The 27,703-nt window shown below is 58.1% G+C and overlaps 1 protein-coding gene across 1 annotated transcript in view; it reads right to left on the reverse strand.

The window, feature by feature from the left end:
* Positions 1-3,807: 3,807 nt before the first annotated feature.
* Positions 3,808-27,703, reverse strand: part of LOC125627177 (unconventional myosin-Vb) — a 56,919-nt gene continuing 33,023 nt past the window's right edge. The window contains exons 22-38 of the mRNA XM_075123147.1: positions 26,986-27,225; positions 23,857-24,072; positions 22,931-23,024; positions 21,452-21,600; positions 20,634-20,750; positions 19,523-19,765; positions 19,307-19,419; positions 18,659-18,830; positions 18,181-18,274; positions 16,900-17,049; positions 12,658-12,809; positions 9,921-10,010; positions 8,222-8,372; positions 7,206-7,476; positions 5,877-6,051; positions 5,185-5,265; positions 3,808-4,817 (exon numbers count right to left, since the gene is read on the reverse strand). Of these exons, the coding sequence (XP_074979248.1) occupies positions 4,659-4,817; positions 5,185-5,265; positions 5,877-6,051; positions 7,206-7,476; positions 8,222-8,372; positions 9,921-10,010; positions 12,658-12,809; positions 16,900-17,049; positions 18,181-18,274; positions 18,659-18,830; positions 19,307-19,419; positions 19,523-19,765; positions 20,634-20,750; positions 21,452-21,600; positions 22,931-23,024; positions 23,857-24,072; positions 26,986-27,225 (2,667 nt within the window). The 3' untranslated portion in view covers positions 3,808-4,658. The remainder of the gene's footprint in view (positions 4,818-5,184; positions 5,266-5,876; positions 6,052-7,205; positions 7,477-8,221; positions 8,373-9,920; positions 10,011-12,657; positions 12,810-16,899; positions 17,050-18,180; positions 18,275-18,658; positions 18,831-19,306; positions 19,420-19,522; positions 19,766-20,633; positions 20,751-21,451; positions 21,601-22,930; positions 23,025-23,856; positions 24,073-26,985; positions 27,226-27,703) is intronic.

Genomic DNA, 27,703 nt, shown 5'->3' on the forward strand with positions numbered 1-27,703 from the left:
CCAGCTGAGGGGTCCTGTTCTCTGCACCTGCAAGCTCTGTTTTAGACCGTGTGCCTGTCATCTAATAAACCTTCTGTTTTACTGGCTGGCTGAGAGTCCCGTCTGACTGCGAAGTTGGGGTGCAGGACCCTCTGGCTTCCCCAGGAGCCCCGCATGAGTGGACTCGCTCTGGGAAGTGCACGGAGGGGCAGAGGATTCTGAATGCTCCGAGGTCAGACCCAGGAAGGTGGAAGCTGTGTGAGCTGAAGACAGTCTGCTCACAGAGGGGCAACTGCCCCAGAGTCCTGACTGGCTTCATAGGGAGCAGTTCCAGAGCATCGCCCAGGGACTCCGTGACATATGTGCGCCCATTGTGTGCCCAAGCCCCAGAGGAGTGGAGTTACCCAGCCCAGCAACAGAGTTTGCCTCTTAGCTCTCAAGCCGTAGCGACTTTACCCCTTCAGACAAGGGATTGAATGAGGAACCCAGTCTGACCATTTATACATATGAAATGATGGGGTCTAAATTAGCTGTTCCCACTCGAGAACAAGACCTTTCAGTGATTGAGTGGATGCATTCAGAGAACAATCCACAATGTGCAGCTGCCGTCCAAAAAGCAAACAGAATGTTGGTAATTATTAGGAAAGGGACAGAAGACAAAATATGTTGCCTCTATATAAATCCATGGTACGTCCACATCTTGAATACTGCGTGCAGATGTGGTCACCCCGTCTGAAAAAAGATGTATTGGAATTGGAAAAGGTTCAGAAAATGGCAACAAAAATGATTAGGGGTATGGAACAGCAGCCATATGAAGAGAGATTAATAAGACTAGGACTTACCTGCTTGGAAAAGGGAGGACTAAGGGGGGATACAATAGGAGTCTATGAAAATCATGATTTATGTGGAGAAAGTGTTAATTTTCTCCTCATAACACAGGAACTAGGGGCCACCAAATGAAAGTTAGGCAGCAGGTTTAAAAGAAACGAAAGGAAGTGTTTCTTCACACAACGCACAACCTGTGGAACTCCTTGCCAGAGGATGTTGTAAAGGCCAAAATTATGACAGGGTTAAAAAAACCTAGATGAGTTCATGGAGGACAGGTCCATCAATGGCTATTAGCCAGGATGGGCAGTGATGGTGTCCCTAGCCTCTGTGTGCCAGAAACTGGAAGGGGCAGCAGGGAATGGTGTGACGAAGTGGGACTGTTCTTAATGTTTCCTCTGAATAGTGTGGGGGTGCCTCAGTTTCCCCTATGCAGTTCTTAAGTATCTAGGGGGTGGAGTAAGGGTGTATGATCATTGCAGAGCCCTAGAGGGCAGGTGTGTGCAGGAGTCTGGACACAGAGAATGGCCGACACCCTGTTTCCTGGCAACTGATGGCCTGGGCCCTTCCCCCCCTGCAAGGTGAGAGCTGAAGGGTTGGAGAACAAAGGAATCAGGTGACCACCTGGCCCGGGAAAGGAACAAAGCCCAGAGGAGGAGGGGCTGGAGGGGGTTTCAGTTTGGGGCTGGCTGGGACATGGAGTGAAGTGCAGACGTGGTTGTCTGGCTCACTGCCCCCCAAAATGGACCCAGCTGAGGGGTCCCGTTCTCTGCACCTGCAAGCTCTGTGTTAGACCATGTTCCTGTCGTCTAATAAACCTTCTGTTTTACTGGCTGGCTGAGAGTCACGTCTGACTGCGAAGTTGGGGTGCAGGACCCTCTGGCTTCCCCAGGAGCCCCGCCTGAGCGGACTCGCTGTGGGAAGCGCACGGAGGGGCAGAGGATGCTGAATGCTCCGAGGTCAGACCCAGGAAGGTGGAAGCTGAGTGAGCTGCGTGTCCTGAAGACAGGCTGCTCACAGAAAGGCGACTGCCCCAGAGTCCTGACTGGCTTCATGGGGAGCAGTTCCAGAGCATCGCCCAGGGACTCCGTGACAAATGGATCACTTGACAATTCCATGTTCTGTTCATTCCCTCTGGGGCCCTGGGCTGGATAGACCATTGGTCTGACCCAGTATGGCTGTTCTTATGAACGTTTAAAGTCTCTGCCCAGATGTTCCCATCAGGGAAAAGCACCAGCCCAAACTCCTTGGGTGGCCATCACATCAGCCCCAGGAGGGCACAGCACACACCCCAGACCCATAAGCCCTGGACTCTCCCAAATCAGGGGACTCTACCAAGCTGAAGTACAGGGGTAAGAGTATCCCTCTGTCACGAAGTCCCCGGGTGATGCTCTAGAACTGCTCCCCATGAAGCCAGTCAGGACTCTGGGGAAGTCTCCTTTCTGGGAGCAGCCTGTCTGCAGGACACAGCTCACACGGCTTCCACCTTCCTGGGTCCGATCTCTGAGCATTCAGCATCCTCTGCCCCTCCGTGCGCTTCCCACAGCGAGTCTGCCCAGGCAGGCTCTTGGGGGAAGCCAGAGGGTCCTGCACCCCAACTCCGCAGTCAGACAGGACTCTCAGCCAGCCAGTAAAACAGAAGGTTTATTAGACGACAGGCACATGGTCTAACACAGAGCTTGTAGGTGCAGAGAACTGGACCCCTCAGCTGGGTCCATTTTGGGGGGCAGTGAGCCAGACAACCACGTCTGCACTTCACTCCATGTCCCCAGCCAGCCCCAAACTGAAACTCTCTCCAGCCCCTCCTCCCCTGGGCTTTGTCCCTTTCCAGGGCCAGGAGGTCACCTGATTCCTTTGTTCTCCAACCCTTTAGCTCTCACCTTGCAGGGGGGAAAGGCCAGGCCATCAGTTGCCAGGAAACAGGGTGTCGGCCATTCTCTGTGTCCAGACCCCTGCACACACCTGCCCTCTAGGGCTGTGCAGTGATCATACACCCTTACCCCACCCCCTAGATACTTAAGAACTGCATAGGGGAAACTGAGGCACCCCCACATTATTCAGAGGAAACATTAAGAACAGTCCCACTTTGTCACACTCTCCCCTAGCAAGTCTCCAGCCAGACTGCTCTAGAGGAGAGGCCAGGTGTCATTGTCTGGAGCTGGGCAGGGGCATGAACTGCTTTGAGGTAGAAGTTCTGACCCCCCCCCCCCCCCCGTCACTCCCAGACCCAACCAGTCTTACCACTGGGATTCACATCAGGCAAACCGAGGCTGTTGATAAATCCAGGCCAGGATCCAGGGCTGCTAAGTAATGCTCCTCTTGTTGGAACGCTGGGAGCCGTGCTGCCCCTGCTCAGCCCCTGCTGGGAGTTTACTCTGCACAAATGGCAATTACACACACACACACCCCGCACCTCTGAATAGCGGCATCCCCTGCAAGGGGGGAAGGGACTAGATAGATCTGCATGCCAGGTGCTAACACAGGGACTGGGGAGCCTGCGTTTTCTGCCCCACCTCCCCAGGACTTTTCAGGCAGAAGCAGAGAAAGGAAGACCCAGGTGCTCACTGGGGATGGAGCGTGTAGGCCCCTATGGCAGCCCAGGATACCTGGGTTCCCAGACCAGCTCTACCATGGACACATCCACTGCCCCAGTTTTCTCTCCTCAGAAGTGGGGAAAACATTCTCTGGCCTGTGGGTTGGATACACGGGCTAAACTCCAGCAGGATTTTTGTCCAAGGACCTGTGAACACCCAGGATCAAGGTGGCCAGTGTAAAGGGCACAGCCTGTGGCCTGCTGGAGGCAACCTGTGACTTGTATCTGCAGCACTTAAACCCTCCTCGCCCCTGCTGAGTCTCAAAATCACATCCCAGCCTAGGAGGCGGTCCCTCCCTGGGAAGCTGCCCAGCCTCACCCCTAACACCGGCCCCTCTCCCAACACCCTGGCATGGAGATCGGCGACTTGGGAGGGGCCAGGGGGAAGCAGAGGGAGACCAGCCTCCAGCTTATTATTAAAGAGATTTTTATTCACTTCACACAATTTTTTAAAAAGCATTTCACTGAACACCGGTTGTATGAAGAAAGCTCACCTACCACCCCCAGCTGCTGGGCAGGCAGCCCCCAGGCCTGGCTTCTCTCCCCCATGCCTAGCAGCTGAGGGGGAAGGAAGAGCATTCCCCAGAGACACCCATGGATGCTTGGTGGGTATTGGGCCAAGAGCAGCCCCCTTCAGCAAGGCAGGGGACAAGCCCCCTAACCTGGCTGTTGCTTCCCCACTCAGCAGCAATGGGGATTCCCTGCCCAGCCAGCCCCACTCAAGACACGCTTTTAAACTTGCTCCCAAATGCTCAGATGCTGCCCGAAGTGCTGTAAGCCATCCGCCCCCCCGTCTCGCCCCCCAACCCCGACCTGGGAGAACTGCAGTTCCAGGGGAGTTGGGTCCAAGTCAGTGATCACGCAGCCCACAGCACGGACGCCCGCATTGCCCCGCTCGGCTCTGGTGTGCAGACCTTGGCATGTGAGGGAGGCCCCTTTAGGCCCTCGGGAAATGCTGTGCACGAGGGCGTTGCTAAAAGCCCTCTGGCTCAGAGGGGGGAGGGATGCGCCGGGCATGCCGACGTTTCAGAGGAAATGCCTGCAGGAGTTTTGAATTTTTAAAAGGGGCTGTTTCTGGAGCCCTTTGGAGCAGCAGCCTCATGCCCGCACCCCAAGATTTCAGCCTGAGCCGCTGGCTCCATTCCAAGGAAAAGGGCATTTCTACCACCCTAGGACACGGCAGCCAGTACCCCACAGCCCGGGCTGCTGCATGCACGGTGGTGTGACCGCGTCTGACCCAGGAGCATCGCCGTGGCATCACTCAGACCCGGGTCAGGAACGTCAGGTTAATGCTGTCAGGGATGCGGATCTCACCCAGCTGCACGGGAGAGTAGGAGAAGGGCAGGTGCACGGGGAACAGGTGAGCTGTGTCTACCAGCAGCTGGCAGGGGCCGGCTGGAGTTCGGTCCACCAGTCGGTTCTGTGCAGGGAGACAATCAATCCAGTCTCCAGCAAGTCTTGCGCGTGTGTGTGCACACACACCCCCCCCACCCACTCCCCTCCTCAGTCCAGCCCCCCACCCCTCCTGACAGCCAGGGCTGGCTCAAGCACCCAGCCATGCTTGGAGCAGGGGGCTGGACTAGGTGACCTCCTAAGGTCCCTTCCAACCCTGCTATCCTCTGTTCTCAGCCCCAGGCTAAAGCAGCTCCGCCCGGCTGTCTGCCAGCAGCTTGGGGATGCCACAAAGGATAAAGCTTCCCCTGCCCTGCAGCCGAAAGGAGGACAGAGGCCCACCCAAGCAACCGAGTCGGGGGCGGGGGGGGGGGGGGAGAGAAGGGCTCACTCACCTCTACGCTGCTTAGGAAGCTGGGGGGGACACGCTCCTCGAGCCCAGCCGCGGGGGTGTAGGCCCGCAGGATCCTCATGATCTGCAAGGAGGGAGCGCAGAGGTGACAGGACTGGACGCTGCGCCTTGCGTGGAGCAAGAACTAGAGCCAGGCTGGGAATTCAGTTTGCCCAGGGGCCCTTCCAGCCCTGCCCAGGGGCCTCAAGCCAACCCAGCTGGGACTGGGGCCCTTTGCTCTCTGCTCCAGGCCCCTTCCAAGCCCACCAAGGTAGCAAGTCCCGAGCAAAGACCACAGGGCCCGTCTGGTCCCCATGCCAGGGCCTGCAGGACGCAGAGTCCTAGGGGAGCAGAGAAGGGACTCCCAAGCATGGTCCTGGCTGGCAGAACTCGGGGCAGTTACAGAGTGAGGGGCCCTAGGCACTAGCAGGAGCCCCAGGCACTAGCTGGGAGCCCTCAGGGCTGAATCAGGGGCCACATCCTGGTGCCAGCTCCCAGAGTCAGTTGCTTTGCAGCCCGAGCGCTTTGCCTTCGTGGGATGGGGGATCCCCTCAAGCCTGAATTACCCAAATGCCCCCCCCACCCCCGATCACCACTCCCTCCTTTAGGGAGCTTTGATCCCTTCCAGGGTGGCAGAGCCCAGGCCCGTGTCCTATTAGCCCTCCCCTCCACCCAGCTCCTGGAGCAGCCGGTTACCTGTGGAGTGGACAGCGCCGTGCACAGGTCGCAGATGGCATCGGCATCTTCCTCTGTCGTCTTCTTCACCTGCAGCAGCTGGGCGGCCTGGATGAGGGGCTGCAGGACCTCCACGGCGCCGCTCTGCTGGAGGCCCTTGGCCCGCAGCCACTCCTCCAGCTGGCTCACGTTGTACCTGGAACAGAGCCACACCGAGCTCCAGCCATAAGCCCAGCCCCTTAGGAGCAGCTGCCTGGGGGAGGCCTCCCCAGCTGCAGAGAGGCTGGCATGGGGGAGCCTGGGCGTCAGTCCACGCATAGCAGGGTGGCTCTTTGCGGCCACAGAGCTCAGGAGCACTACGAATACAAACGTAGCCCACGCATCCAGAACAGCTCAGCCCCCCTCTAGTGCCGGGACCAGGGGATCGACGCTGCGACAGCTCGTGTCTTCCTTCGCTCAGCCCAGGGGCTGATGCTTTCAGAGTCACATGTCCAAGGTTCAAGCCCCATCCTGCCCAGGACAAGGCTCCCTGTTACCCACGCAGCAGAGCGGGTGGCCCCAGTTTAAAGCATGGTCTTCCCTTCCACTCGGCTGGGCCCAGTTCCCCCCCGCCCCAGACTAGTCAGCCGGGACGCAGCCCCCCGACGCTCATGGGCCCACGGCCAGCCGGGATGCCCCTACGCCAGGCACAGCTTGGCTCGACCCAGCAGAACTGCCAATAGCAGCATAGGGCCATGAAGAGCTGAGCAGCCCCACTCCCAGCCAGCTAGGCGGGAGGAAAGATGTCCCAGTAGGTAGGACACTAGCCAGGGACTCTGGTGACCTGGGTTCAAGTCCTGCCTGAGGTCTCTAGCAGAGCAAGCCTTCCTGGGACTCAATTCCCCTGGGGGTGGGATTACTGCTGCTGCTGTGGTGTCAGGAGGCTACATGCAGTCAGACTGAGGTGCCCCGCCAGCCATGGGGGCAGAGCTGGACAGTAGCTGGGCCTGATGGCACCATACGAGCCTAGCAAGTCTAGTTTTTCCTCCCCCTCTATAGACGCTACCTGGCTAAACCAACACCCTGGCCAGGTGGGATTAGCCCTATGCCCGTGAGGAACCCAGCCAGAGCTCGGGAGGGTCCGGCTCCCAGTCCCATGCTCTGGAGGACGTGCCAGGGCCGCGCCTGCCGAGCCCAGGTTAGGAGGCACGAAGCCCCCAACAGCGGCTGTAGCCTGGGTGGAGAGAGTGTCCAGGAGGCGGCAGGTGGGGTTCTTGGCCCAGCCTGGGGTCTCCCTTCCCCAAGCTAAGGCCGGCCGGCCGGGCTGGGGAGCATCCGAGCCCTGTTGGAGGTGGGAGGGGACGGACTGACCTGAGCTGGACGCCTTGACTCCAGGAACAGGCATCCCTCCGCAGGAGCAGGTAGTTGAGGGCCACGCCACTGACCGTGAAGAAGAGCTGCCGGAAGGCCTGGCCCACGACCACGGGCTCCAGCTGGTGCCTCCCCAGCGCCTCGTGGAAGGAGCTGAGCTGCTGGAGGAGCGAGTCCAGCGTGTAGGCGGGAGCCGCCGGCTGCTTGCGGTAACCGGGGGGCCTGGCCGACGACAAGCCCTGGATGGTCTCGCTCTCCAGCATGGCGGCGACTAGCGGGATGGAGGGGAGAGAGGCTGAGCTCAGCCTGGCCAGCGGGGGCTGAAATCCCAGTCCCCTTCCCACAGGGAGCAAAGGGCCCTGTCCTGCTGCGGCTGGCTCGGCTCTCAGTGCCCCCCGGGGGCTAGGTACGTCCTGGGCATCTCTGGGCAGCACCCTGCACATGCCCTGTGACCCACCCCACAGCCACCACTCAGAGACCACTGCTCACCCGCTGCTGCGGGCAGGCATTGTGCTTATGGGGCTGCACCTCCAGGCAGGCTCCTGCCACCTGGAGTCACCTGCTCCTCCTGCCAGGGCAGCCTGCTCCCTCCCTCGCTGCCATTCGGCACGGACCCAGACTAGCCCTGCGTGCCACACTCCCAGGCTGCAGTCGCTCGGCCACGCAGCTCACGGGGGTGGCAGAACAGGGACCCCCCCGCCCTGTCCAGCCCATGCCATGGATCCCCTCCCCCCCCACACACACACACACAGGGAGCTAAGTGGCCGGTCACTTCCCCAGCCACCCTCAATACCCAGAGGGTCACTTGGCAGGTAATGAGGTCCCTGTATTGAGGGGGACAGGGGCCACTTGCTCTCAAGACTCCAGGTCTTCCCAGGCCTAGCCATGGCATCCCTGCCTCAAGCGCCAAGCCAGGAGCCAGCTCTCCACTGCCCTCACCCGAGTGCAGCTCACGCCCATCCCTAAAGCGCTCCCGGGAGGCCCAGCCACGCAGCATGGCCCCAGCCGGTACCTACCAATCATGGGCTTCAGTTTTTTCTGTGCCACGCGGATCAGCTGCTGGTGGAGCTGGATGGCCAGGTCACCCAGGCTCTGGCAGTGGCTGGCAAGGTCCAAATTCCTCAGGCAGTGCTGGTTCTGCTTGGGGGTGTTGCCCAGCCCGTAGCTCTGCAGAGAGCAAATGGCCAGGCTCTAGGACCGAGAGGTGCTGGAGCGTGGCAGAGCCCCTCCCTGGGTTCGAGAGAGCTGTGGGATAGCCATGCCTAGGGACCCACCCCAGAATCCATAGTACCCTGACGAGCGATAACTGTTCGCATCTCCCCTCCAGAGTCCTTCTCACCCACGGATCTTGGAGCGCCTGACAGGTCAGTGACTAAAGATCAACTCCGTCCCCACTGCCATGAGCTCCCCTGCCCCCCTCCCCGAGGCAGGCGGAGTAAAGAACCCAGCAGTACCTGGTATCCCCATGGTACAGGTGGGACTGGCCCCAAGGCCGCCCACGCATCCTATTCAGTCTAGTGCTCAGAGCATCCCTGGAGGATGCTGGGCTCAGGGGCTTCCATGGAGGGGATCTGGCTGGGTTCTCCTCAGCCTTCTGGGGCAAGATTTGCTGGTAAGAAGAGACACCCCTGACACACCATCAGCCGCTGCCCAGTTTGAGGCCAGAGGGTCTGGGTTGCGGTTCATCATATAATCGTAGGCATGTCAGGCTGGAGGGGACCTCGAGAGGTCAGACTCCAGCCCCCTGTGCTGAGGCAGGACCAAGCAAACCCAGGCCATTGCTGACAGGCGTTTGTCCAGCCTGTTAAAAACCTCCAGTGACAGGGATCCCACACCCGCCCTGGGGAGCCCGTTCCAGAGCGTCGCTACCCTGAGAGTTAGAAAGATTTTCCTAGTATCTAACCTAGATCTCCCTTGCTGCAAATTGAGCCCATTACTCCTTGTCCACTGAAGGGAGGACATGGAGAATTGATCACTGTCCTCTTTGTAACAGCCCTTAACATATTTGAAGGCTAATGATCAGGTTCCCATCCCCCAAATCCTTCAAGACTAAATATGCCCAGTTTTTGGCTCTTTTCTCATACTTGTTGCTCTCCTTTGGACACTCTCTCTCTCATTTAGCCACATCTTCCCTGAAGCGTGGCACCCAGAACTAGACCCAGGTACCTCTGCCTCACCGGTTGTTCCCCCGTTTGACTTTTCCTGCCTACAGGCAGCTCTTTGGAGAGCTCGTGTGAAATCAGCAAGATGAAATTCAAGAAGTACAAGTGCAATTTGCCACACAGCATGGCAGGCAAAGAGCCAGTACATGCAGGATGGTGCAAGTCAGAGGCATCCCATCAGAACAGCAAGACCATGGCCCGGCCAGATCCGGTCTGAGGCAGCCAGAGGCTGAGGGCTGGAGCGACTGACCCCAAGGGAGAGAAACTGAAGCAAACAACCACTGAGCAAACAGTGGGCCAAGACAGGCCTTTTGGCCCAGGCCAGCGCCAAGGACTGACTCAGCACCACCTTGGTCTCAGAATAAGCTGGGGAGAGCCTACTAAAGGCAAACCGCCCTCCCCATGGGGTGCCATCCCTGTGCCCGCTGCTTCCCGGCCGCGATCTGTTCTGCAGCCCCCCCCGGCCGGGGGTTCAGGGCCACTGGGGTTGCCGAGGGAGGCGAGGCGAGCCCGGGCCAGAGATGCAGTGCTAGGGCAGGCCCTGTGCCCTCACCTGGTCCCTGCCGTACTGTCTCAGGCAGTTGACGAGGCAGCAGGTATTGGCGAGCCAGAGCGCCACCACGTCGAAGTCCTCGCTGTGCTTCTGCGAGCGGGAGACAAAGCGACGCATCAGGCCAGGGTGAGCGGCCCAGGAGTTTGTGGAGACTCTGCAAACTCCAGGGAGCACGAGGAGACTGTGCCAGGCAGCTGCCCGGGCATGGGCACGCCAGCAAAGCCAGCCGCTGGTTGGGGGTCTGCACCCCACCCCCAGTCAGTGCTAGGGCCAGAGGCTACTCAGCAGATGCAAATGGCTGTGTTCAGCCCAGCCGAGCCCCTCCTTTTGTGCCCCTGGCTGCCGCGGGAGGCCTGGATTGACACTTGCTCCCAGACAGCCCAACCAGCATCTGGGCTCCTCCCAGTCACCACTGGGCCTGCTCCAGAGACACCCCGATTCGTTGTTCGTAGCCGGTGGCTACGGTCCCACGCCCAGAGCACATGGCTGGAGGCCTCCGGCAGCGCTGGTTCAGCTGTGTAGGGCTCTGGTAGTGCCTGCCCTACACCCGGGTATCTGAGCCCCACGAGCCCCCGAGCGCATGCTCAGTGCGGCCACAAGAGGCAGGGGGAGCAGATGCCTTGATCCCTTCTAGCCAGACCACAGCAACGGAGCCAAGGGGCAGCTGAGCAGAGGGAGCCCACAGCCATTCTTGGGTCTGTACTTAATGGCTCCTCTGCTGTACAAGCAAAGGGTCCCTTCAACTCAGCCAGGCCCCGGCCTCTCCTCCTTGCTGGCCCCCAGCAGCCTGCTCAGCTGGGACCGAGGCAGAGCCCCCGGTCAGAGACCCCGCTCCCTCCTGGAAAGGGAGAGCAGGGGTGGGGCCTCCTTAACCCAGCACAGACAGAGATGCTGCGGAGAGAGGCAGCCGGGCCAAGCACTCTTGGGATTCACGCTCATGAGCTCAGAGAAACTGCATTGGTGCTGGAAAGCACTTCCTGACTCAGGCCATTTTACAGATGGGGAAACTAAGGCCCAGAGGGGCAGTGACCTGCCCGAGGTCACCAGGTGGCTTTTGCACAGCGGAGATAGAACCCAGGTGTCCTGGGCCAGTGCCCGGCTTTTGCTTCTCTGTTCTGCTCAGAGCTCAAGTTGATCAGGGTGCATGGTGCTACGCAGGGACTGCGGTGCATGACTGAACACTGCGATGGGCAAACAGGAGAAGGGCTGGACAGATACAGGAGTCCAGACAGGCTAGGACGAACCAGAGATCTGACACCGCTGGGCCTGGGCAGCGGCTGGGAAGTAGCTTCCCGAGCGACAGGAAGCTCTGACGAAGTCACGATTCTAGCCAGACTCCAGCTGGGCTGAACCGGTTGGTTCAGCTTCGATTCAGAGCCCTCGCTGCTCAGCCAGGCACGAGGGAAGGCTCGGACTCCTGGGTTCCATTCACAGCGGTCACTGGCTCCTCTGGGCCCATTCTTCTCCCACCAAACCTGTGGCCTGTGGGTAGTTCTCCTGCCCCCAACCGAGTTAGCACAGCAGCCTGGGGCTTTGGGGCTAGAGCTGGGCCAGCAGCAGCGATCTCCATCTCACGGTGCTGTGGGGCCCCAGGGTAGCTGCCGACCAGGGAAGCAGACTGAGGAGGGGCAGGGGAGAGGAGAAGAGAGCAATGTCTGCTGAGAGGCAGTAAGAGCCCTGTTGCAGCCAGTGCTGGGGAGGAGCAGTCACTGCCCCAGACCAGCTCCAAAGTTACTGCTGGAGACAAATACAGTCGCAGGTGGAGGGGCGAGGCAGCAGGATGCATGGCCTGGCCAGCGAGAGCCTGTGCTTTCTGCAGGGCCCAGTGCTCCCGGCTGGGGGGCTGTCAGCCTGCAGATGAGCCCCCGAGAGACAGGGATTAATATCACGGTAGCATTAGTGTTTGCTCCCTTCTCCTTTCAGGCCCAGGCCCAGAGCCAGGCCGGCTCACAGGGGACCGACACTGCAGTGAGAGCTGGCTTCCGCTCTTCCCTCCCAGCCATCGGGGCCGGACACTCCAACAGGGGTCTCACTGGGAGCTAGGGGTCTCTTCCCGCCTCCTCATGCCCCACTGGGGCAGCGAGACTTCCCTCCCTGCATCTCCTCCAACCCCTGCCCCCCAGAGACCTCCTGGCCTCTCCCTCCACATGGGGGCCAGAGGGGGAGCAGGCAGCAGCCCAGCCCTCCCTGCTGGCAGCCCCACACCCAGGGAGCAGAGTGGAGCAGCGGGGCACCCTCAGTGACTGAGGCCTCCTCTGGCCAGATGCAGAAAGCCAGCAGCCTCCGGCTCCCGCTGGCTGACCCCAGGGAGCCGACCTGCTCCTCCCCATCTCCACCACCCAAACAACGCTCTCCCCAAGTCCACCCCATGCGCTTAAGTAGGTGCAGGACGAGGCTCCCTGCCCCTCAGAGCCAGGCAGTGGCCCAGAGCAGCCATGCTGACCCAGCCTCTAACGGGAACTGCAGGGCCCCAAGCCATCCTCGGCGGGCACCCTCATGAGGGTGGCATCACAGATCCCCAGTAACTCCCCAGCCCCTCCCCCAGGTCATACAAGGACATGCCCAGGGTCTGCAGGGGTCATTTCTGGGCAGCTCGGGCACGAGATGGAACAATGGAGGGGGGAGGGCACACACCAGCAGTGGGGAGCCAGAGTCTGAAGGCAGCCCCTCAGCAAGCTGGCCATTGACTACAGCGGGGCCACGACCCCCCCGCCCGGCCTGCCCCCCGCTGCCGTACCTTCACCACCCGCTTGATGCCGCTGACGGCGGCAGTGAAGAGCGAGCGGACCCTGTGCTCGTCGGGGATGGAGTCCGCGTGCCGGAAGCACATCAACAGGACGTAGGCCGGCAGCCCGGGGAGGGCACCGGGGCTGTGCTGCGGCTTGAAATCTGCAGGGCGAGAAGGGGACGGGGGAGTCCGTACAGTTCTCTCGGCAGCCAGGAGACTGAGGTCCGAGCCACAAGCCACAGGCTGGGTCCTGCCCCACCAGAGCTGCTGTCCTCACCATCGGAGGCAACGCCTACAGGGAGAGGGGTCATAGCATGCAACTACGTGCCCAGTCCTGCTTGGAGCAGGGGACTGGAGGAGATACCTCCTGAGGGCCCTCCAACTCTGACAGTCTAGGATTCTATGAACAGGTGGGACAAGGCAGGCCCTGCATTCAGTGCCCCAATTTCAAGCTCCCTCCCCTCCCCCGAGGGAGCAACGCTCCTACTAACTTCAGCAATACGTCCTCTGACCCCAAACTGGGCCCATCACCTTCCGGACAGAGCCCGGACCCCAAGCCTCAATCACCCTTTTCATTACAGCCAAGCAGCTTGAGCTCGGGCCATGCTCCTCGGGGGGCTGGCCCAAGCTGCAGCAGGACCATCACCCCACCCTGTCGCTAGCACCTCTCCAGGCACAGCCCCCTCTGCTCTTCCTCAAGGAATCAATTCTGAAGCACTTAGAGGAGAGGAAAGTGATCAGGAACAGTCAGCATGGATTCACCAAAGGCAAGTCATGCCTGACTAATCTAATTGCCTTCTATGACAAGATAACTGGCTCTGTGGATGAGGGGAAAGCGGTGGACGTGTTGTTCCTTGACTTTAACAAAGCTTTTGACACCATCTCCCACAGTATTCTTGCCAGCAAGTTAAAGAAGTATGGGCGGGATGAATGGACTATAAGGTAAATAGAAAGCTGGCTAGATTGTTGGGCTCAACGGGTAGCAATCAATGGCTCCATGTCTAATTGGCAGCCGGTATCAAGTGGAGTGCCCCAGGAGTCGGTCCTGGGGCCGGTTTTGTTCAATATCTTCATAAATGATCTGGAGGATGGCGTGGATTGCACCCTCAGCAAGTTTGCAGATGACACTAAACTGGGAGGAGAGGTAGATACGCTGGAGGGTAGGGATAGGATACAGAGGGACCTAGACAAATTGGAGGATTGGGCCAAAAGAAATCTGATGAGGTTCAACAAGGACAAGTGCAGAGTCCTGCACTTAGGACGGAAGAATCCCGTGCACCGCTACAGACTAGGGACCGAATGGCTGGGCAGCAGTTCTGCAGAAAAGGACCTAGGGGTTACAGTGGATGAGAAGCTGGATATGAGTCAGTGTGCCCTTGTTGCCAAGAAGGCCAATGGCATCTTGGGATGAATAAGTAGGGGCATTGGCAGCAGATCGAGGGACGTGATCGTTCCCCTCTATTCGACATTGGTGAGGCCTCATCTGGAGTACTGTGTCCAGTTTTGGGCCCCACGCTACAAGAAGGATGTGGAAAAATTGGAAAGAGTCCAGCAGAGGGCAACAAAAATGATTAGGGGACTGGAACCCATGACTTATGAGGAGAGGCTGAGGGAACTGGGCATGTTTAGTCTTCAGAAGAGAAGGATGAGGGGGGATTTGATAGCTGCTTTCAACTATCAGTTTCAGTGGTAGCAGATGACAGAACGAGGAGTAATGGTCTCAAGTTGCAGTGGGGGAGATTTAGGTTGGATATTAGGAAAAACCTTTTCACTAGGAGGGCGGTGAAACACTGGAATGCGTTACCTAGGGAGGTGGTGGAATCTCCTTCCCTAGAAGTTTTTAAGGTCAGGCTTGACAAAGCCCTGGCTGGGATGATTTAGTCGGGGATCGGTCCTGCTTTGAGCAGGGGTTTGAACTAGATGACCTCCTGAGGTCCCTTCCAACCCTGATATTCTATGATTCTATGATCACAGGCCATTGGGCATATCTACCGCTAATAGTCAAAGATCAATTAATTACCAAAATTAGGTTATCCCATAATACCATCCCCTCCATAAATTTATCAAGCTTAGTCTTGAAGCCAGATAGGTCTTTTGCCTCCACTGTGCCCCTTGGAAGGCTGTTCCAGGACTTCACTCCTCTGATGGTTAGAAACCTTTGTCTAATTTCAAGTCTAAACTTTCTGATGGCCAGGTTATATCCATTTGTTCTTGTGTCCACATTGGTACTGAGAATAAAGAATTCCTCTCCCTCCCTGGTATTTATACCTCTAATATATTTAGAGAGCAATTGTCTCTCCCCTCAGCCTTCTTTTGGTTAGGCTAAACAAGCCAAGCTCTTTGAGTCTCCTTTCATAAGACAGGTTTTCCATTCCTTGGATCATCCTAGTAGCCCTTCTCTGTACCTGTTCCAGTTTGGAATCATCCTTCTCAAATATGGGAGACCAGCACTGCACACAGTATTCCAGGTGAGGTCTCACCAGTGCCTTGTATAACGGTACTAAAACCTCCTTATCTCTACTGGAAATACCTCGCCTGATGCAGCCCAAGACCGCATTAGCTTTTTTCACGGCCATATCACATTGGTGGCTTATAGTCCTCCTGTGCCCTTGCACTATTAAATTTCATCCTATTACTATCAGTCCAGTTTACAAGGTCATCCAGATCTTCCTGTAGGATATCCTGGTCCCTCTCTGTATGGCAATACCTTCCAGCTGTGTCATCCGCAAACTTTATTAGCACATTCCCACTTTTTGTGCTGAAGTCAGTAATAAAAAGATTAAATAAGATTGGTCCCAAAACTGATCCCTGAGGAACTCCACTGGTAACCTCCCTCCAGCCTGACAGTTCACCTTTCAGCATGACCCATTGTAGTCTCCCCTTTAACCAGTTCCTTATCCACCTTTCAATGTTCATATTGATCCCCATCTTTTCCAATTTAGCTAATTCCCCATGTGGCACCATATCAAATGCCTTACTGAAATCTAGGTAAATTAGATCCACTGCATTTCCTTTCTCTAAAAAAAGAAAAAACACAAACCTGTTACCTTCTCATATGAGCAATGACTGAGCTCTTAAGCACAGAGCCACCCCTGGCCTGGCCCAGCACTAACCGGGGCAGGGCTGGAGACTTCCCCATCCACCCCAAATAAACTGAACCCAATTAGCAGGCAGAAAACCCCCATCCCTTTTCAAGGTCAGAGCTGTCCATTCGACTCAGTCACCCCTTCTCTGCCTGCTCCCATGTAGGGTCCCTGCCCTCATTAAAGGGGGAAACTCAGCCTCATCTGCCTTCCCGACAGGACAGCAAGCCAAGCGCTGCTCACACACTGCCATTCTACAGCCCACGGCTTGATCTGAACCGGCACATTCGCCCCCGCGGTCCCAGCCGGACCCCCCGGTGTTCTGCCAGTGTAACTGCGTTACCCTGCAGGTTTCAAAGGGATACCGTGTTCTTCACTCCCTGTGGAGCACTGATGTGCTCTGCCCCAGAACTGGCTGCTTTTCCGGGGGCAACAAGCATCCCGAGAGGCCGGGGTGAACGGGTAAAGGAGCGTTTGGTTGGAAAGGGGAGCTGCCATGGAGGGCGCAGTAGCAGAGAAACTTAGTGAAGTTTCTGGCCATCGGGAACATCCCATTCCCAGCTGCTCCTCGTGAGATGTCTGTGGTTAGACAGCCACGCGCAACGTGGAAGCTCAGGAGCAGCCTGGGAAGCCCAATGCCCTGAAGCACCTGCCCAGGGATCCTTCCCCCGGAGGGGCTCAGAAAGGGGACGTTTGCCCCCCATTTTGCACCTCACCGTTTTCCCAGCTCCAGAGCCATTTTCTAGCTCTCCTAGTGAGGATTCTCTTCGGGCACCTCCCTCCCCGGTTGTCATCCCCCGAAGCAATCCACACTTCCTCTTTCCTCACATCAGTCCCAGCCTGCTGCTCCGTGAGCGCCTTCCCATGAGCCGTTCCTCACGGCGTGTTCCAGGGGAGAGACTGGAACCACGCGGCTGCGCGTGACGTGATTGATGTCTCGGCATATGCTGCTCAGCATCCGACAGGCCCCGAGGGAGTCTGTCTGTTACAGGCAAGTCACTAGGGATAGGAGAATCCTGACCCCTCCAGCTCTGCAGGGTCCTGGGCCCTGAGCTTTGAGCCCATGGTGAACCTAATCTGTGCGGACACAAGGGGGTTTGGCTTGAGCCAGGACTTGCACTGCTGTGTAGACAGACCCTTAGCCCAACCCATGGGGCTTGTCCCCCACCTGTGATGATGGTCCTGATGAGGCGCCCTTCATCCTCTGCTTTGCACCCCAGCATGCCCTCGAATGCCCCAGCTGGACGCGGGGCATCAAGGGGCCTGTCCATCTCTTCCACCTTCACCTTCTGCTCCAGCCACTTGGTCTCTCCGCTTGCTGCACAGGGAAAGGAGCAAGAACATTAGAGTCAGAGCATCTGCTTGGATCTGGGGCCATGTAACCTGACTCCCAAGGGGGGCGGCAGGGACTGGGGGTCCCACCTCTGCCTGTACCCTGCTTGGGGAACTCCTGCCAGGAAAGCTGGGCCCCAGGCAGAGGGATATTCAGAACTAGAGGTTGCTCGGGCCAGCCGGAGGGACGGAAATGGGTTGAGAGCAAACCAGATGGATGCTGCCAGGCAGCCCTGGACAGCTGCTGTTGGCGAATTAAGAGGTGAGCAAGTGAAGGGTTAATCTGCGAATGTCCAGTATCCCATGGCACCCACCAGCTTGAATCAGCTGCCAACAAACCCAGCTGGCACCTCCCTTCCCCTGCTCCCTCTCCATCAAACTGCTCCCTGCTCTGGGGGTAGACCTAAGAGGGGGTGCTTGCTGCTCTAACCCCCCCCCCAATAGCAAAGGGAACACTGCATCACAGCAGTCGGACCCTGCAATTCACCAGGCATTGCTAGCCCTGCTCTCGGGTTGGCAGCTATGCTGGGGGTCTGCTGTGCTCAGCGGGGGGCTTTTGGGGAGCACAGCCCTTCCTAAAGCATGGAGGTTTACAGAAGGGCCGTGTGGGAGCTTTACCATTAGGAGACAACATGAGACACAAGGCGAGCCCAGAACAGCGGCTAAGAAAAGCCACTTTGGTAGGTCATCTGTTAGCGAGAGGCTCATTTCCGCTTCCTGGCTGCAAAGCAGCTCTCATACAGACAGGTAGTGACGCCCCCTTACCTGCCCTGGGGCGTCGAAGGAAAAGCAGAAACGCTGGCATGAGCGGAGCTCATGGTGTGCAGATAGTCACCTCTGCTCTGCTGCCTTCGCTGGCATAGTGGGCCTCATTGAGGCAGGTTAATTGAGAAGGGACTGGGGGACCAGGGCCCCAGGGCTTGGCAGGGCCATTACCAGGCCTGGGGCAGAGCTCAGGCCCATCCCACCAGCCCTCCCTGCTCCTGCGGTGCTGAAGCATTTCTGCTCGAAGCTGCTGCATCCAGGCTGGGGGAGGCCGTCGGGACCAGAAGCCCCCTTTAGGCCAACCACAGAGGACATTCACCCCCCAGCTGGTCCAGTCACAGGGGGCACCTGCCTGTGAGATCCTGGATTTGCTTCATGGAGATTTTCAGCTGCTTTCGAAGCTTGAGCATGCTCTTCTCCTGCCTCTCCAGCTGCCCAGCCAGATCCTGGAGGGCACAAGGGGAAAGGATAGACTGCACCGCCGGTATCACTGGGTGCTCGGGGTGGCCTCACTTTCCAATACACCCTCCCAGCCAGCAGCAAGACCTCTTCGGGCAGGCCTTGCAGCAGATGGAAAGTAGCCGGCCAGAATGCTGCCCCAGCTACCGCCATCTAATGGGCTCCTCCGTGGAGCCCGAGTCCGAGCATGCAATGTGCCCTCGAAGAGCCAGCATGGGGAGGCAGGGGGTGTGCTCCACCAGGGCGTTTACCCAGCACGCTGAGCAGCAATCAGCCTTCTCTGGCAGCACAAGCCCCAGCCTGGCCGCTCAGCGAGCATTTAAGTGCATGCTCAGCCATGCAATGCTCCCCCCAACCCCCTCCCCCTTTACCAGGTTCTCTCTCTTCAGCTGGACTATCTGGTGCTGGAGCCCGTCTTCCTCCTGATGCAGGTGCAGGTCCTGGATCAGGCTCTGCTGCTTCAGGGAGCAGATGTCCAGGCGGAGACCTTCCAGCTCCTGCTCATGCTGCAGCTGCTGCTCCTGCAGCTGGCCCTCGAGTAGCCTGCAAGGAAGGGCAATAACTCGGAGGTGCCAGTGACTGGCTCACCAGGCAGGAGGTTGGTGAGGCCTCACAAATCTCTATGCCCCTCTGTGGGTGAGACAGGCAAGTTTTCCCCCATTTTACAGCTAGGGAAACCGAGGCGGGGTTGACACGGCTTCCTCAAGTCAAGGGCAGAGATTGGAATAGAACCCAGAAGACTTGACTCTGGAATTTCTTGAAGTCTCCACAGAGTGATCTGAATCTTGCGCCTCCACCATCTGCACTCTGACCTGGTTCTGGCCACCCAAACCCATCTCGTCTCTCCACCACAAGGGTTTCCCTGCAACCTCAGACAGCCTGCTGCTCCCCAAGGGCCATCCGCCACTGGAGGGCATGCCCCCAGGGTTGGTTTTTAAGCCTTCCACTGCAGTGGTATGAAAAACCGAGACGTGGCCGAGACCACTGAGTAGGGGAAGCAGGTCTGTAAACAGACTCACTTATTGGAAACCCGGACGGCATCATATGCATATTTCAAGTCTTCCTCCATCATTGAGTCTTCCTTGGACATCTTCTCCGGGCTCTTGCTCAACCCCAGGATCTCTGCAATGTTCTGCTGGGGAGAAGGAGGAGACTGAACCTGGCCGTTCAGGCAGCAGACCCCCCCCCCCCCCCAAAATTGCTGCAGCAAGGGACATCATGGGTGGGAGTCTCACCTGGCGCTTGAAGATCTCAAATGGCTTCCTCTCATGAGCCAGCTGAGCCTTGGCCCTGCGCAGCTCCTCACGGGTCCTGGCCAGGTCCTCGGTGACCACGTTGAGCTGACCCAGGAGGAGGAGATAAGCCTTCTCGTAGGGGTCCTGGCCATCGTCGTCGTTCAGCGAGGAGGGAGGGCTATCAGATCTGGTCCTCCTCCTCTCGTCTCTCTGCCTCCAGCGGCCCCTCTCCTGGTCCGGAGACTGAGGGGAAAGAAGGAGGTGAGGAGATGCGTTCAGTGTGCGACACGCCAGGGACTGTACGCAGACACCAAACCCCACTCAGACTGGGCCATCTGGCTGCACCTGATCCCAAGCTCTGCACTAACTCACCACGAATGCCCCAACCCACAGCCCATCTGGCACCCTCCAGGAGTGAGCGGAAAGGGCAAGCCTGGCATCTGACCACCCGGTGGCAACCGTGGGATGGCAGGACAGGTCAGCCTGGTTAGCCCAGTTGCACACAGGAATGCTGGTCACATCTACTGGGAGGCAGCACAAGGGGAGTGGATGCCAGGGTTTATTCCTGGCTCTGCCACCAAGCTATGAGCTCGGGCACCTTCCCCAGCTGACGAGATCTCACAAGAGGGGAGTTTCCGACACAGGAAGCGCACAGAGCCCTGTGTGACAGGTGCCAGTCAACAGCCATGTCTTTGCACGCACTTACTGGGCTGAACCAACGAGATCACCAGCGCAGCCCACCCAGGTCAGTCAGAAGGGCCTTGCTACTATTCCCAGCCGCAGTTTGATGCCAACGGGACTGGCAGCTGGGTGCTGCCAGGGCAAAGGGCTGGAGGGCATGCTCGGGGACGCTCTTCTTACTGAAGGGCGAGTGAGGCACTGGACTCTCGGGCTGCCCAGTTTGCAGCCAAGCTGGGCTGATCCAGAGCAGGGATTAGACAGGATGCAAGGGGGCAAGGACTAGAGAGGGAACATCTGGTCCCCAACAGCTGGCCAGTTCTGAAGGAAGGACTTCCAGGGCACAGCACGGCTCGTTCCAGAGCCCAGACGCTGAGCTTCCCACCAGAGTCAGGGCAGGAGCAAAGCCAGTTTGTTGATGTGAAAGCGTCACCTCGCTCTGTGGGTCAGCATCGTCCCGGGACGGCGCAGTTGACAGAGACGATGGGTAGCTGCATTCAGAGTCCAGGATGCTGTCAGATGAAGGGGACCTTCGGAGGCTGGGGGTTCGCTGGAGCAGGAAGGTGATATAAGGGTGCATTAGACAGCGGCTCAAGCTCCAGTCCGTGTTACATGCGGCAGCAGGGTCGGCATGGGGAGACAGCTCAGACCACACATCAATAGCTTTGAGTGGGCACATGCTACCGCGCCCTAGCCCAGCGGTGACGGATACGGGGTGGGTGCCTCTGTCCTCCACTGGGAGTCCCGCCATGGGACCTGGAGAGATGTCCCCCCCGATCTCCAGTGGAGCGGGGCAGAAGTGGATGGTGCAGCTGTAACATTAGCTTAGGGCTGGGACTTCCCCAGAGAGCAGAAGGAGTCTGGCACCCAGACACCATGTGGAGTCACTGGGATTTGGGCTCCTCGCTGTTTCGAAAGCCCCAGCCAGCTTCGCGCAGATGGTGGGGATCTGTTCTCAGCGGCAGGGCAAGGCTCTGAACCCAGAGTGACCCTGGGGCCACCACCAGGGTGCTTTGCGGAGCCATGCCCCAGCCCTGGGACTGAGAAAGGACACAGCACTTAGACCAGCAAGGCACCCGCTGCCAGGCTCCTTGCCCACCTACACCCAGTGCTGCCCATCTGGCCTCAGTGCGAGAATCCTTCAGCAAGCGCTTTCCTCCATTTAGCTGCAGCCTGTGACCCCTCGCCTGGCTCCCTGGGATATCTGGGGTGTCCTGGGGCCAGGGTATCAGCCCCACCCGCGCTGCTCACCTTGTGGAAGGCCACCTCGTCCTGCAGGTTCTCGCAGCACTGCTCCAGGCGGGCGCACTCTTTCACCAGGGTCTGGTAGCGAGCCCTCTCCCCCTCCAGCTGGCACAACAGCTCCTGGCTCTCTGCCGCCACACGCCGGCGCAGCTGGTCTGCAGGGGGCGGGGAGGAGAGCAGAGACGGTAATGTTTGCCTGCAGGCCTGGACCTGGGCCAGGGAGCGTGACAGGCTCTGTTCCCCGCCCAGCGACCACCCTGGGTAGGAGCCTGGGGAGGAACGTCGACAGGGGCTGGTTCTCCTTCAGGCTTAGGCAGCCGATCGCCAATGCTGCACTGCCCCTGGAAAAACGGCTTGCAGTCCTGGCAGGAGAGAGCCATGCACTTAGCAGCATGGCCAGCGACCCCATGGATGCAGCCTCCAGGGCAGGCTCAGGCCACGCTACGGACCTCTCTGCTGCAGTATTTGATCCCCCGGGATAAGGCTGGGCACAGAGCTGGGGCAGTGACTGGCAGGAGCCGTTTCAATAACCAGCCCACCTTGTTTTGGGTGCCAGTCTCATCTTGGCCAGGAGCTGCCTTTGCAGCCCAGTTCATTGGTATTCGGAAAGCACCAACAAGGTGCTCCGCTTTGTACAGAACAGAGGCTGGGGCTTGGACCAGGAGGGAGGCTGTCCTGGCCATGGCACCCACTGGAGCACAGAAGAGCTCTGTGGGACATGCAACAGCCTGTGATATACAGGAATCAGACCACAGGGTCTCACGGCCCCACACTATGAAACGGACACCTCCCACAATGGGTTTACGTGAACACAAGAGCTGATGGCGCAGGGAGGGACTAGCCGACGCAGGGTCTGGCCTCCGAGCTGCGCATTCCATAAAGCGGGGAAGTTTGGATTCACAGATTGGCGAGTTAAAGCCAGAAGGGACCATTCGATCCGCCGGTCTGACCTCCCGCACAGCCCAGGCTGGTACATTTCCAATTCCACCCAGCTACCTCTGCGCTGAGCCCAATAACCGAAAGAGGCTTCTGCCCCACCCCAGGGAGGTGGCGGATCTTGGGTCTGAAGGTATCAAGTGAAGGAGACTCCCCCACTTCTCTTGGTAGCTTGTTCCAGGGGCTCGTCACCCTCCCGGCGAGACACTCGTGCCTAGCTGTGGGGCTCCACCTTCCTCAGGGGATTGGAGCAATGCGGCAGCTAGTGACTTGCAGGCACGTGCTCCAGGCTGGGGAGCTCAGACCAGGAGCAGCAGGGCCCCCCAACCCCAACATTTGAGGCGGTACAGATACAGAGCAGTCTGACCTCCTTGCCGGCACCCAGCTAGTAGTCACAAGTTGCCAGCATCACCCTGCCGACAGAGCAGGGCTGCCCGGGTGAGCACAGCTGAGTCACTCACTGGGCTTCCACAGAATTCAGCCCCCAGCTGATTGCACCCAGCACAGCAGGAAAGGGGCTGGGGACTGGAGGGGCAGTGCGGGGTTTACCTTCCAGCTCCTGCGACTGCTCCATGATCCGCTGGTTTAGAGCATCCTTCTCTTCCTTCAGATTGGATTTCATGGCTTCGAGCTCAGTCAGGCGCTGGCGGGTGAGAGAGAGAGAGAGAGAGAGATGAGCGGTGGGGGCAGACCTTGACAGCAGTCCAGAGCTATGGGGCGAGAGGACCTGCTCTGAGAGTCAGAGGCCAGGCAGGCTCTTTCACACGGGGCCATCACAGACTGCAGGGCTCATCCTTCCTCTACCCCGCCAGCCAGCCAGGGGGCCTGGAGAGTAGTCAGGCCCCTGCATGGGAGAGTTATTGCCAGTTTTACTTTTGGTAGGCAGCATCAAGGATTTAAGTGTTTGCTTAAATTTTTTATTCAAATTTTCAGTTGTAGGAATTTAGGTGGCAGGGAGGGGATCAGACAAGGTGGAGACACCAAGAGTTAAAGCTTTACAACTTAAACCGGATAGTCAACTTATGTCAAATATACAAAATAATCCAGGTTTGCTTTCAGACAATTAATGTCAAGCAGCATTTCTGTCCAAGTTTCCAATATCGATGGACGTATTTGACGGTTTGTGCGTACAGAGATTTATGGTGGTCGACATTTACCGATAAAAATCGACTCCTGCCAAGTCTATGTACAGACAAGCTCATTTAGTCACCAGATCCTTTGCAACACACTAGCAAGGAGCATGCTTGCATCACCTCCCCCTCTCATGGCTGATCCAGGGAGGAGAACCAGCCTACTACTGCTGCCAGCGATTGGAACTGCCCCATATGCTCAGTGCTGCATTTGAGTCACACCCATTAACCACTGTTGCTCTTTGGGACCAGGTCTAAGGAAGGGATGTTTAACCCTCCCCTCCCCCCCGGCCCCAGTGTTACTGCTGGCTGCCAGCAAGTCAAGGGCCCCCCGCCGCCCCACACCTGTTTCAGCTCCTTCATCTCCTGGCCCAGCCTGCCTTCCGAGTTGCTCTTCTCCGACTCCACGCGCTGCAGCTGCTCCTGCAGCTCCCGGATACGCGTCTCCTGTGCCTTGTCCTCCCGCAGCCCCCGCAGCTCGCTGTGCAGCCACTCCACCTGCTCGCTGTGGGAGGCTCTCAGTGCCGACAGCTGCTCCGAGAGGCTCCGGTTCTCCCTGGCCTGGGGGGGGCGGCAGTGGAGAGCCGTTTCAGGCCTGTGGGGTCCCAGGGGAGGAACTGGGTGATTCCTATCTGAGCATTAAACAGCAGGGAACTGGGAGGGGGAAATCCAGAGAAGCTGCCTCAGCCTCATCCCACCAGACTGCCCCATCATCCCCGGCAAAGCCCAACAGCTCCCTGGAAGTGAGGTGCTATCCACAGTGCCTCCCCCAAGCCCAGCAGGGTCAGCCCCAGGACACTGCTGTGGAAACTGAGGCACGGGAGGAGGAATGACTTTCCCAAGGCCCACCACTTCAGGGCTGAGAACAGAACCCAGGAGTCCAGACTCCCCGTTTCCTGCTTTACAGGAAAGCCTGGCCTGTATGCTAGGGCTGGTACTTGGGCCTCCCCTTGCCTTGGGCCTGGCCTGCCTGCTCCTTGGCATTGGGCCACCAGGCTCTGCACAGACTGACAGCGGTCTGCTCCCTGTACCACTCCCTGCCTGCCCAGCTGACTCCCTGTACATGGTGTGACATAAGCTGGGACTGTATAGATCATTGTTGCAACCAAAGTCCTGTAGTGGCACCAAATCTTGTATAAAGGGGGTCAAATAAGGTGTCTAAGACAAGGTGATGGTTTGCTGCTTATGATTATGCTGCCTATGTGTGTGTATCATTTTTATAGTTAAAGTTATGAATATTGGCTCTGTACTCTCTGTATTTCAAACGCTGCTTCTGGGGAACACTCCAGACAAGTTGGTGTCAGCTCTGCCTAGCCTGCTAGATGGCCCACTAAGGACCATCAGCTGTACAATGACCCATTGAGAGAAGGCAGACACGCCTGGGGACTCAGCCAGGTGTGCAGGGACCTGCCCATGGACAGAACTCTGAGGTGTTTCCAGGCCAGGTGCTGGACAGCTTGTCTTTGGGACGAAGAAAGAGACCACATGGCAAGAGACTGTAAAGAGCTGCTGAAGCTCCGCCATAGGTATGAAGCAGGATTGAACTTTGCTACACTGAAGCTTTGCCCCTTCCCAGCTGGGGATGTTCTCCAGAGACTGGATTTGAGCCTGCCGTTTATTCTGTCACTGCTGCAAGCCTGAACCAAGAACTTTGCCATTCCTGTGTGTCATTGATTCCATTGAACCAATTCTAGCTCTCATCTCTATTTCTTTCCTTTTATGAATAAATATTTAGATTCTAAAGGATTGGCAACAGCGTGATTTGTGGGTAAGATCTGATTTGTCTATTGACCTGGGTCTGGGGCTTGATCCTTTGGGATCGAGAGAACCTTTTCATAACCATTCGTCCCCATAAGGGATAGCACTGGTGGAGATATTGGGAAACTGGAGCGTCTAAGAGAATTGCTTGTGTGACTTGTGGTCAGCCAGTGGGGTGAGACCAAAGTCTGCTTTGTCTGGCTGGTTTGGTTTGCCTTAGAGGTGGAAAAACCCCAGCCTTGGGCTGTAACTGCCCTGCTTTAAGCAATTTGCCCTGAATTGGCGCACTCAGTGGGGTCCTGCCAGAACCAGCCTCGTTACACATGGGCTGGGCACTGGCTCTGTCCCTGGAGAGGCCACTGCATGTCAGAGTTCCCATCTGGCAGAGTCTTCGGGATGGTCGCGCAGTCGTGGTGCCGAGCCCCAAAGCTGGCTAAGCTACCCTGGATCAGCCAGTGCCATTAGGAGTAGCCGCCCTCCTGCACCTCCTCCTTCCCCGGGGGGCAAAATCCCATTCTAGGATGCACCACATCTCAGCAGAACTGTGAACTCCCCCGGGGCCAGCCTTCATCCGAGCTCCCAGGCCACTGCCCTGCCCCAGCCCGGATGTATTTGGCCCAAGAGCACGCTGGCTTTTCCTAAGTCCCCTTTGCCCAACACCAGCTTTCCAGGCCACCCCACCCACTCCAGACCAGCGAGATGGGGTTTACCCGCGTAGGCCAGAGACCGTCAGGGACGCAGGCTCGCTTTAAAGAGAAGCTTTCGCAGAAGCCCCTCCCCAGCAGAGAGCAAATAGCGAGATGAGAGGCAGACAGATGGCAGCGCCAAGTGCGCCCGCTGGTAAATATCCAGCGACAGAACACGGTGTGCCAGGCACGATCTGGCACCCTGCTGGGTGGGGGCAGACAATAGGCACTGCGAGGAAGTTACACAAGCGGCATCTGCTGGGTTGCATGGGAGAGGGGTGGAGAGAAGAGAGGTTTGAAGACTGCCTCCCAATTCCGCACAGGGGCTTGAGCACGTGGTGCCCCCTAAAGCCACTCAGTCCCTGAGGCACCCCATGAAATACCCAAGAGGAGACCAGAGCAGGGAAAGCTGCTGCCACTCGCAGCCTTCCTCCAGCCCCAGAAAGCCAGCTACTCCATCTGCACAGCCTCGCACCCCACGCCTTCGCTTTGCGTTCGCTGCCCGATGGCTGAGCCATAGGAAGTTCGGTGGGTTCAGAACTAGAAATCTGTCCTGAGCCAAGAGGTCCAGGATCCTGCTCTGCCAAGAGAGCCCAATGCAAGTCTCCGGGGACGAGCCGGAAGGCAGATGCAGCCAGAAGTTGGTTCTCGCAGTACTAATGGACCGTGCTTCCCAGGAGAAGGGTAGCGTGGCTTTTCCCTCCAAGCACCTTTTCCCGGCACAGAGGGCGTGCTCCAGCAACATTCAGAGATGGATCCGAGATTTTACAGTATCATTAAGGGAGTGAAATGCTGCCACCTCTGGAGTGGAGCATTGCTACTGCTTAACAACTCACAGGAACATTGAGTAGGACGAGACTATCCAATGTAGACTGCTAGGGGAACTTCGCAAGGCAGAACGCAGTTCTCCAGGACTCTCACAGACATGCCCGTGAGCAGTCAGTACCTTGGCTTCAAGGCTCATCCCAATAGCCGAGGCCCAGGAATCCCCCTGTAGCTCTGGGGCAGCAGCAGGAGCCGATCCACCCACCTGCTCATCCACTTTGCACTGCAGCTGCATCACTTTGATCTCCATGCCTTTGTTGAGTTGTTTGTAGTGCTCCACCGACCTGGCCTCGAGCCGGAGCCGTCTCAGCTCCCCGCGAGCCCGCATGCGGCGGAAGCAGCACTGCAGATACACCACAGCACCGCGCACCCGAGCGTACTGGGTGCGAGCCAGCCAGCCCCTCACCACGCTCTGGATCACAACAGCTTTCTGGCTTGCCACCATCTGGGGAGAGAGCAGACACGCGCAGCCAAGCTTTAGGGCAACACCCATTGCTTTAGGGCGGTAACTTGGCCAGAGCACCAGGCGCCAGCAGCTACGGCCTCGCACAAACTGCGGCCAACGTTTCACAAGGGATCCAAGAACACGCTAGTTAGGGACAACGCTGCACCCCCTCCCTTGGGCGCCAAGGATGCCTGTGAGAATAGGAGCCCTGCTTAGCGACCACAGGGTTTACGCACATGACACACGGTGGCCCCTGAAGGGGCTTCGGAGCAGACGAGAGGACATTGTTGCAACTATTCTAACCTGCACCTGAGCCTGGGGCAGACGGGTTGCTAGAGACTGGCTGTTTTGATCACCTTGGAGCATGGGAGTGAGAAAGTTCACACCCTGCTGCCCTCTCCCCTCTGGGTGCTGGAATAATTTTTATAGTGGGGGTGCTCATGATGGAAACCAGATATTTGGTATTACTACTCCAAGG

This window comes from Caretta caretta, chromosome 25, assembly GCF_965140235.1.
Source record: "Caretta caretta isolate rCarCar2 chromosome 25, rCarCar1.hap1, whole genome shotgun sequence".
Classification (NCBI taxonomy): domain Eukaryota; kingdom Metazoa; phylum Chordata; order Testudines; family Cheloniidae; genus Caretta; species Caretta caretta.